The sequence below is a fragment of the Equus asinus genome, chromosome 23 (assembly GCF_041296235.1).
Source record: "Equus asinus isolate D_3611 breed Donkey chromosome 23, EquAss-T2T_v2, whole genome shotgun sequence".
NCBI classification, from domain to species: Eukaryota; Metazoa; Chordata; class Mammalia; order Perissodactyla; family Equidae; genus Equus; species Equus asinus.
In genome coordinates, this window is record NC_091812.1 from 53,121,303 (window position 1) to 53,132,406 (window position 11,104).

General features: G+C 38.8%; 1 protein-coding gene across 3 annotated transcripts; it reads right to left on the reverse strand.

The window, feature by feature from the left end:
- Positions 1 to 1,060: 1,060 nt before the first annotated feature.
- On the reverse strand, positions 1,061 to 8,524 carry IFNE (interferon epsilon). 3 transcript variants are annotated; one of them, XM_070495641.1, is made up of 4 exons: positions 7,820 to 7,946; positions 7,601 to 7,675; positions 5,104 to 5,288; positions 1,061 to 2,669 (listed from the first exon to the last, which is right to left on the reverse strand). In XM_070495641.1, the coding sequence occupies exons 1-4, from the start codon at positions 7,831 to 7,833 to the stop codon at positions 2,596 to 2,598; spliced, it is 348 nt and encodes a 115-aa protein (XP_070351742.1). In that variant the 5' UTR covers positions 7,834 to 7,946; the 3' UTR covers positions 1,061 to 2,595. The 3 variants fall into 3 exon arrangements, 2 of the variants coding, with proteins under 2 accessions (XP_070351742.1, XP_014686768.1); XR_001396476.3 differs by having other exon boundaries at positions 7,601 to 8,524; XM_014831282.3 differs by lacking the exon at positions 1,061 to 2,669 and having other exon boundaries at positions 3,267 to 5,288; positions 7,601 to 8,524.
- Between the last annotated feature and the right edge of the window lie 2,580 nt (positions 8,525 to 11,104).

Consider the following 11,104-nt stretch of genomic DNA (forward strand, 5'->3'; position numbering starts at 1 on the left):
TCAGGAGGGGGGGGTCTCTTCTTCCCTCTCTCCCACCCTTAATACATCTCCAGCTGTCCACCTGCTGCTGAGGCCCAGTGCCGAATTTCCCCATCTGGGTATCATCCCAATTAGCACAAGACCCTCTGTGCTGCTGAAAATCTGCTGGTGTGCTCAGGGACACAGTGGCCTGGCCTTTTTTCAGCAGCTGGCTGTCTTCCATCAGCCTCTGAGGGCATCTGAAGTCTTTCCTATTCTCCAGGCATGACAGAAGCAAGATTCTCATTTGGTACAGAAGCTTTGAGATCTCTTTCTTGACCAGATTATAACCCTGAGTCCAAGCCCGGCTCAGCAAGCAAGTAGGGCTGGAGCAGAGTTAGGACTCCAGTTAGGGGTATATCTATTTCTTCAAAACATGTTTTTATTAGGTATGGGTTTTAGTTTACTGGATGTATATCCAGGATGTGATATCATCTGAATTGTCTAAACATGTTTATATAATATATTTTCTATTTTTTATTATGTCCTGAAGATGCCTAGCTTGGGCCTAACTGGTACTGCTCTTAGATTCATACCAGTGTGAGCTTGTGTTGGGAATCTTAGAGGGGGCTCACAGGGATCCAGTTGCATATGATGACAAGGAATATCCTAAGAAGAGCCCATCCTGAGGAAGAAGAGAGTTATATCTACAACCTCGTCTAATCACAATAACTCCGCTTGGGAGCAGAAGGTCAGCTTTGATAAAGCCATGTGGTATAACACCAGGATCACCCTTGGCCCAACCCTTACAACCATGTTCCTGAATGCTGTGAAAGAGAAGAACAACTGGTAGTTTTTGTTTGCTTTCATTTAATTTTTTCATATTTATTATTTTTTTCTTTTTACCTTTTGACCCCCTCCACCCATTTCTCCTACCCCCACGCTTCACTTCTGGCAACCACCAATCTGTTCTCTGTATCTATGAGCTTGCTTTTTTTGTTTTTTTAGATCTTTTTATTTATTTTTATTTTTAATATGTCTGGCATTCGTTGCACAAGACAGTACATAACAATCTGAGAGAGATGCTTTAGAGAAGAAATCTTTCTTCTGGAAATTTACTCTCTGCCCCATGTATGTATAACGTCATACGTAGTTTTTGATGTCCAAGACCTCAGATATGGACCCAAGTTCCCTAAGGAACTTTGTGCCTAGAACTTATAGCATAAACCTGCTGGTGAAATCTCTAACACTCTTTTTCCACAGGACTCTTGAACTTACATCTTTGAGAAAATTTCCATGTAGAGTGCTACAACTGAAACTCTGAACTGTCCAAATTCCTCTCCTGGCCCTTCTAATTTCAACCCATAGTAGAAATACACTTAACCAGAGGCATTTGGGGGATATTTTTGTTACTTTATTTATTTGAGCTCCTGAACCCTATCCCGCCAGCAAAGAATGTGTCCTCTTTCCCCTCCTCCGCTACTAGACACAAATGGGTCCTTTAAGGTATTTTTCCTATAATCCCATAATTTGCTCTGGGAATATCCTTACTTCCTTTTAGTTCCACCCAGCCTCTTTCTCCTCCACTTACCCCTCCCTCATAAGAAGTGAGAATAGATTAGGAGCTGCTACTAAAAAAACGTCTGCGCTACTGAATAATACACCAGATAACAATTCAATTCTTAAGGCTCTCAAATTAACTCCATTTTTATCAGATTGATAACCACCTTCTTCATCTGACATGAACAGAAATGAATTTCTGTTATTTGGAATAATTAAATTTCTCCCCCAGGGATCGCTGCCTTATTTAGTATAAGGTATATATTGAAACTTAACTTGGAATAAATTTCACTAAAACAATGTGCACTTAGCTTTCTTATGTAGAAAAAATTACATGATTTATGGGTCAAGGGAGCCCTACTCTTTGGTCTACTCAAACCTCACTCCACTGTCCCAAGAAGTACACATCTCCACCTTCAGTGACGAAACCTTGGTTGAACAGGTTTCCACAATTCAAAGAAGCTGGGATTCTTCTTGCACTGAAAGTAAATCCATGGACTGTTTCTGTGTTATGATTTCTTCTTTGCAAACTTGCAATGTGACTCTGGCTACTTACCTCTAAACACTCACTACATGCTGGCTATCTTCTCCAAACCCATAATGTTTCAAGCATACAATCCAAAGGAATGAGGAAAACCGCCATCAATCTTTACTAAAATCTAGTAGATAAACCAATCCAGTGGCCACCCATTTTGGACAATAACACGATAAGCGGTCTTTTGAATAAAACAGTAGGAAGAGTGTTACAGTTTGTAGAATTATAAAATCGAGCCATTTAGACTATTTGCATGTATCATTTTCATAATCTTTCCAATATATTGTTTTTAATAAACTGAACCAAAAATAGATCCTATTGGAACCACCCAAGTTGGTGCCAGGGGTTTCTACATAACTTGGCAGTTGAAAGCATGACTAACCATCATCAGGCTGAGAGGAACCAAAGGCCCATAAAGAGTGGGCTCAGGAAAGGATTTTCTGAGATGACCAGAACAACCAGAAGAGAGGCTCCCACTTGGACTTCTGCCCTACACATCCTTATTTTATTGCGCCCATACAGGGATAAAAACCACCCTTTCATCAAAGAAAGATAGATGCTTTGAGTTTTACTCCAAGATGTAGCTTTTCCAAATGGTCCATCCGGGAAGAATAAACTGAAAAACAAAAATAGGAACTTAACCTCTTAGTAGACATATCTAAACGAGACTTCCTCGTCTACATGTAGAAGTGACCATGACAATATGGTAATGATATAGCCCTTCTTTCTTTTAATGCTGGATTTTTTTTTTTTGAGGAAGATTAGCCCTGAGCTAACATTTGTCCCCATTTTCCTCTACTTTATATGTGGGTTGGCTGCCACAGCACGGCTTGATAAGCGGTGTGTAGGTCTGCCCAGGGATCTGAATAGGCGAACCCTAGGCCACCGAAGCGAATGCATGAACTTAACTGCTGTGCCACCGGGGCCAGCCCCTAATGCTGCATTTTTAATTTCTTTATTCATCCAATACTTAGATTGCCCCTGTTGTGTGCTGAAGAATGTTCCCTACCATGAAGTAGGCCATACCCTAGTTGGAAGAAAGAGAAGTAATCTGTTACTTGTGTACAATGTGTTTTATGACATGACAAGAGTTGTGTTCTGGAGGAGCAAATAGATTCAGACAAATTAGACATAAGGGCTTTTTGTGAAGGGAACATTTTTTAGTGAGTCACGAATAGCAAGAGAGAGATATTAACACACATTAGGAAGAGAATATGTACCTGGCTAAGGAAATAGCGTGTGAGTTTGGGTTTTTCTAAGGCTATTAATGGAAAATCTGCTATTGGAAGTCAGGTGCCAAGAAAGCAGACTCTGAGACAAAAATTAGCATGTAAGAAGTTTATTAGGGAGTGTTATGGGATCAACACTTACGGGAAGAGAAGGCAAGAGGATTGAGCAGAGGGAAAGCTGAGCTGCAAGGCAGTCACAAAGTGGCCTTGGTCAATTACAGGGAGGCCTCTGAAGCTGGCATGACCCTTCAGAGGTGGAGTGAGAAGTCTGAGTCTTTACATTTCCACACCACCCAGTCACTGGATACAGGCAGACCCCAGGAAGGGGGAAAACGGGCTCAATGACTCATTTCAGCAATTCCAAGAATGACCCTAAAATCTCTTTATTTACCAAACACCTATACTTGTCAATAGAGATTACTGGATCAGTTTTCCATCTTTCACCTTAGAATCCTCTATTTTTTAGAGGTGTGTCTCCTCTGTGTCCACAACATATTCTTTGTCCAATCAGTTATTGATACAGTTGTAGTTTTGATTTCATTCAACCACTGGCACGAGGACCAGAAACCCTTTCAGAAAGAAACTTGGTTTGGACCATTTTCCTTAAAAGGCAGTTATTGTCACGGGGTGCACTGGGGTGTTGTGGTCTCTACACACAGCTTCTTTAAGAAGGAAAGAGACCATCGAATCTGTTGCTGTGAAAAGGCAGCGATAGAAAAAAACTATCCTTACCAACTCTCTCCCATTTAACGTACTTAGTTCTCTCCAGCTATCATGGGAAAATATGAGAATATGAGACCATTAACGTCAGGGAGACCATGGCTTCATCTGTTAAGTCTACTAAGGTTATCAAGAAATGGGGTGTGGTTTATAATGTGTAGTCACATGACCAGCAGCATCAGCATCATCTAGGAACTGTTAGAAATGCAAATACTCAGGCCCCACTGCAGACCTATTGGATCAGAAACATTGGGGGTGAAGCCATGTGATCTGTGTTTTAACAAGCCCTCTAGAGGATTCTGATGCATGCTGGAGGTGAGGCTTAATTTACTACAGATGATAAGCATCCCAAGTCAAATCCACAAGGGGCCATGTTTGTTGTTCTTTTTTTAAATTTCAGAAATAAAATTATTTAATTTTTTCCTGGTTATAAAATGAATCCATATTCATGGGAGAAATATTTAATCCAAAAGGTGTAAGAGAATGGAAATTCTATCATCCAGATGGTACTACTGTGAACATTTTAGTGCATTTCTTTTAAGACATTTTTCATGCATATTTTATTTGTAGAAAATACAGTGATGCTACACTTGTTATTTCGTAACCTGTTTTTGATTTAATAACCTACGTAGCTCAGTGCGTGTAGTTGTCAGAAGGATAACTCAGATGACCCAGCCAGCAAGGACAAACGAACTTATCTTTACTCTGAGCCCACTACTAGCAGGATGTCTAGCCTTTTAAAGTGTTTCTCTTCCTCAATATCTCCAAGTTTAGAACTCTGGTTTTAAAGTTTTAAGAGGGCATATATTTAGAAGCAAGCAATTTTTATCTTGTGATACGCAGTTAAAACAGTCATATAAGCAGGATGTCAACTTAAAGCTAAATGGGGAAACGTTAGCATGTAAAGTATTGGTTTTTAGCTTCTAAATATGAATATTATTTCTGTTCTAAGTTTCCACTGGCAGCTCCTCATACTGTTCTCAGTTCTTAGTAAAGAAATGTCCATGGGTAGAAAATGTCCTTTCTTTAATTCAAAACTGCAGAGAATATGTGAACTTGAAATAAGGAAAGCCAGGAGCAAATTTTTATCACTAACGTTACCATTATTATTTCGCGGTAGTGTTGCACAATGTTGTTCAGGTTTGTGGCGTCTAGAACACCTGTGTAGGCTTCGAGTCAGGCAGACTTGGGAGGGAATCGTTGCTCTGGCGCTTGCTGGCTCTGTGGCTTGCTTGCTGTGCTGCTCTGAGCAAGTTACTTCACCTTTAAAACCTTGTTCTCCTCGCCTGAGAAAAGAAGAGAATAATGAACTATCTTGCCAGATTAATTTGAGAATTGAATGATGTGTTAAATGAAGGCTTTGGTTTTGAAAAGTCCCTGGTTTAAAGAAAACAACAAAAATTCTAGAGACCGTGAGAAGCAAATGACCTGTATTTGCAGTTGTGTGGGGTAAATATTTTTCCTCTCTCCACTTCGCAACCTCTATGTGAACTTAAAGTTAAGTAGGCCAACTCCTGAGCTGAACTGTGAAGTTGACAGGCTTCCTCCTGACTGGCCGGCCTCTGCTCCGCTGCCCCTTCTACTATTGCAGCGGACCTTGCCTCACTCTCAGGATCCTATTCAGTTCCTCCTCGTCCTTTTCAAGTGAAATCTGGCAGCATTCAGCTGATAGTTAACACACTTAACCAATTAAACTGAAATGCAATACGTTTTGTTTCTCAGCAAGCTTTTACATTCAGTGATAACTTTTATCTCAAGTTATCCAACGAATCTGAAGCAGAACATGACATAAAGTAGAAGTAGCCCCAGATTTTTGGGATCATGGCTCTGCTTCTTACACTGGGCAAAAGTCACTGTGACTATGGGAAAGTCATCAAGTCTCAGTGAGCTTCAGTTTCTCTGGCCCCACGTTTGTTTCATGATGATTTCTGGGAGCTCCCAGCTGGAAGAGCCGGATTTCTTCATCACCAGCATCTCCCAGAAACAGGAACCCCCTCCCTTGGCATGGGCATTCTTCTGTCTAGCCCTCCTCTTCCCAGCCACCCAACCAAGGGTAGGCTGGCTCAGTCCTGTTTCTTCTAACCCTCACCTAGCACTTCCTTTTACCAGAAAGACTCCTTCATGCACATTTCTGATAACTACGATTTGTTAGATACTTTTTTTTGGAGGAAGATTAGCCCTGAGCTAATATCTGCCACCAATCCTCCTCTTTTTGCTGAGGAAGACTGGCCCTGAGCTAACATCCGTGCCCATCTTCCTCTACTTTATATGTGGGACACCTACCACAGCATGGCTTGCCAAGTGGTACCATGTCCGCACCCGGGATCCGAACTAGCGAACCCTGGGCTGCCAAAGCGGAATGTGCGAACTTAACTGCTGCGCCACTGGGCCAGCCCCCTGTTAGATACATTTTGATTTATTATCTTAATTTGTAACATTCACATGATTAAAAATTAAAATATAAAAATTTACTATAAAACCTCTCTGACCCTGTCTTTCTCATTTAGTCTCTTCTCTTTCACCCCAAATACAAGAAATCATTTAAATTTATTTCTTATATGTTCTCTGTTTATTCACAAACAGGATCAAATATAAAACTTATTTTACACTGTAATCTCAAATATAGCATTTTATACACACTGTTCTGCACCTTGCCTATCTGTTTACTCTTTTACTTTATTGTTTACTTTACGGGAAGAGAACCCTCATTCTTTTCTCCAGCTGAATAGTATTCCTTTGTGTGAATACACCTCAAATGTCTCTAATTAGAAGAATTTAGGTGGTTTCCTGTCTTTGGATAGCGTAATGCTGCAATGAATTATATTGTTTGTAAGTCATTTCACACATGTGCAGGCATTTTTATAGGATACATTTCCAGACGTAGAATTGATGGATCAAAGACTATCACAACTGTAATTTTGATAGATATCACCAGATTGCCTCTACAGTGATTGTACCAATTTCTAATGCTGTGACAAATTATAAGACCATCCCTCCCCAAAGTCTCTACAAGAGTGTTTTTATGTCAGACTTTGGGATTTCACCTGATAGGTTATAAATGGCATGTTATTCACTTTTAATTTGTATTTTTTATTATTATGAGTGAGGTTGAAACTCTTTTCATGTATTTTCTTTTTCCTCTGCAAACTGCTCATTCATATCCTTTGGCCATATTTCTATTGTGTAATAAATATTCAGTGTGTAATGATATTTTCAAATCTTGCAATGCAAATTATTCCTATCATTTCTACCAATTTCTGGCAAATAAAGAAATCATTGGAATGGATGTTCTTTGTAAAGAAAAATATTATTACAATGGAGACATATATTTCATTCTATCTACTCGGCCAATTTTATGAAAATATACTCATTTGAAGAACAAGCTATGAAATATTAATGAATCTATTTTAACTCACAAAGATTTGAGTTGGATAGAAAATATAAAGTGAAATTATGAAATGAAAACAATTGTAGTCAATATGTATAATCTTAAAGCACAAATATATATATACACATACACATACACACAACACCAAAACAATATAACCATTTTATGACAAAAAGAAATAAAAATGTCTGGAGAAGTCCTCCCACCTACCCTATCATTTTAACGCCTGCGGTTGGCTCCTGCTCCACATGGTTCAAGGGTCCATTCCTTGTGTGCTCAGCTTTCCTGTGAGTTGGAACACAAAGAACAGACACCGGTTGATTTCTACTTGGACAATGGTCCTGGCACAGCTGCTGTATTCCTGGTTTTCCAGGTAATCACGGATCCTTCGGAAGTACATTTTAACCTGTAGCCTAAGGTTCTCATTACCCAGTGGGCCACATTTCTGCTCTGCTTCCAGTCCCATGAGCGCTTCTAGGTATTCCAGCTGTTGATGAAGTTCGATGAGGAACGTCTCCATGTGGCTTTCCTCCCAAGCATCCAGAGGAATATTGGCCCTGAAGAGGTTGAAGATCTGCTGAAGCATCTCATGAAGAATGGCCAGTGTGTGCCTTTTCTGGTACTGGTGTGGATTCACAGACTTCTGGGGAAGCAGGAAGTTTCTCCTGTGTGATAGACACTGATGAATTGCTGAGGGTTGCAATCTATTCAAGAGTTTTAAACTCTCTCTGTTCACTCTTCTTTGTTGGAAGAGAACTAGTTTCAGTTCTAGGGAGAAAATAGTGGAAGAGGCAAGCAGTACCAACATAATCTCAAAGAATTGCTTGTTTATCATGGCTAAGATCAAATACGCCACTTATCTTTGTACACACTTAGTAAAGCTCTAACTCTAGTGAATGTTTGCCTTTCATGCATCTCAGATTGTTCTGGAAGGTGTTCTCCTTTGTTGGTTTTGTTTTCTATTGCTGTCATTTCTCCAAGTTTATGCGTTAGGCTTTCTGGTTCCCTATTCATAGTGTTCATGGGCCAATTCTTCACTTTCCCCATTGTGTTGGCTGTTTGAGGAAGTAACCAAAAGAACTTGTTTCATTGTATGCATTCTTTGAGACAATTACAGACTAGTCATCCCATATGACCTTCTATTACTCTGTTTATTACGTACAAAGTTTCACTCAACACAACATGCTTTCTAAATATTTAGTCAAGCTTAATAAATTTCTTTTATTGAGAGTAAGGTGTCTTTGTTTTTTTTAAAGAGTAGTCTTTCACAAAGTAATATTTATCAGAGGCTTAGCAGAACCTGTAAGGCACTCAGGGGCAAAAGTTAAAATACATTCAGACTACTAAATTTAACACTTCAAGTAAAGCTGTAAATTTGCCCAAAGCTTGAGCAAATTGATCTTAAAATATGTATCAGCAATCTTAAGTTGTTTTATATCTTATCCAAGCAATAGAATATCTAAGATTCTAGCCTATGGAAGTAAAGCGAAAGAAAAAAAAATTAGCAAAAGAAGGTTGTTATAAAATTATTGCAATTGTAGAATATTAGAGACAGCCCATAGGTCCAACAATAGGGGAATGGTTAAATAAATGTTGGTAAATCCCTGTAATGAAATGCTTTATAACCGTTATAAATGATAACATTATATGAGAAGAGATTGGGGGCAGTTGGTTAGTCCATATTCCTTAGGATACCAATAACTATGGTACATCAGTGTGATTATCTTTACATCAATAATGCCTCTTGAATTACAAATATCCAGTTCCATATTCTAAGTCCTCCTGAACAAGCCCCTAATCTACCTTTTCCATCTTATCTCCCACTGTTGCTCTAAAAATAGTGTGAGCGAAACTGAATTCCAGACAAAGTTAATGACATTATTTCCTTACTACAGCTAGCACTAGTGTGTGTATTTACCGATGATGTTCTCTCTCTCTGAACCATCACCTATGGCCTCCTTCACCCCAAGTACCTGTGTGTCTCAGGTCTAAGGATTACTTCTCCTTTAGGGCCTGGATCTCCCCCTCAAGGAGCTATAATCTCTCTGGATCCTCACAGCAGTTTGTACCTCCTTCGAGACACTTTTCTTGTTCTCTCTTATATATGGCTGTTGATTTACCTGTCTTACAACCTTTCAACATTAAAGAGGTTTAACTGTTAAGAGTGTGGAATAAACACTCATCATTTTTCCTGTCTATACAACTGTAGTAGGAGCTTAATAAACATGTGTTGCTTTGGAGTGAATCAATGTGCTCTACCACAAAGTAATACAAGACGTCACGTCTTATCTTTGACCATTTCTCTGCAGGCACTTGGTGGGTGAAATCCTAATTATTGAAAACAGACACTCTGTAAACACGTATGGTCTCATTATCTACCAGCTCAGCTCTATGTTGGTGTCGCTTAGTCTGCTATTAAATTGAAAGAAACTGAATCAGCGTGCTCCATGGAGGAGTCTTGTCCTGTACGAAAGTTCAACTGCATTCATCAAAAAGTTTCTAACATTTTGGGTATTGCAGAATTGGAACTTTCAGATCCATGAGAGTCAAACTACAGAAATCTCTTATCTGAGCTAATAAGGAATAGACTTGAAGCTGATGTCAAAGAGTGGGAATTGGGAAGAAAAGAAAACTTCACACCTAATTGAACAATGATAACTCTGTTCAAAGGTAGATTATATCATGTTAAACCTTATGCCCATGTGTACAAACTTAACATCTAAGCTATGTATAGTTTGCACTGGATATTGTTCTGTAAAGCATGTCCTCTTTGGAAAGTTTTTAAACTTTCCACTTGATCAAAAATTACCTAACAATTTCATTAGAGTTATTGGTTATTTGACATCTGCACATAGCATTCCTCTACTTGGGATCATGTCCCAAATGTCTGAATACTTCATTCATGTTTTCACACCACCAGGGGCAACCAGTAACTTTACAACGTGATTCAGTGACCAAAGGGCTCTGTTCTTTCCCACTAGCTGCTAAAGAAGCCAAATGCTTAAGGAAAGGATAGAGAAAAAGATGGAAATCTGTTATATCCTATCATCCAAATTGTGGAATTTGGGTTTTGAAGTCACAGAGACCCTGACTGGAATATTCTGTCTACCATTTACTGGTTGTGTGACTTTGTCTAAGTTACTAACTTAATCTCTTTCTGCCTCAGTTTTTTCATCTCTAAACTCTAATTTATAAAACACTTTGGAGGATTCCCAGATAGAAAGATTATAAATAAAAATCTAGCATAGTGCCTAAAATGTGGTAAATAACTAATGCATTTTAGTTCACTTCCAGTTAAAATGACTAAATCAGTCACATTCTTCCTGGGCGTTCATAGGTAGTTATAGTAAAATATGTTTACACATAGAGTAGAAGATATGAATTAAAAATTGAACATTTTTATCTTCTTGTGGCTTTCAACTTTTGAGGGTAAATTGAGTTTCTCTGGGCTTCTGAAAGGGTATGATCTCTTTATATCTGATATATTGTATTATGGCAGCAACTCCAATAGTGTTTCTGAAAGATCTTTCTCTTTCTCTCTCAGAAAAGACCTATGGTAAATTATAATATGATAAAGGGATAATAAGATTCTGCTTAATCTACCTGGACAGTAGAATTTTGACCTGGTCTCAACATAAATCTATACATCTTTAAAGCAGAACTTCAAGAAAACATGGTAAGGATAAATAAGCATAATTTCTACTGCAATCAGGA

What these genes read in the sequence shown, in the direction of transcription:
- IFNE (XM_014831282.3), bottom strand. Translation starts at nt 8,225, where the DNA reads ATGATAAACAAGCAATTCTTTGAGATTATGTTGGTACTGCTTGCCTCT.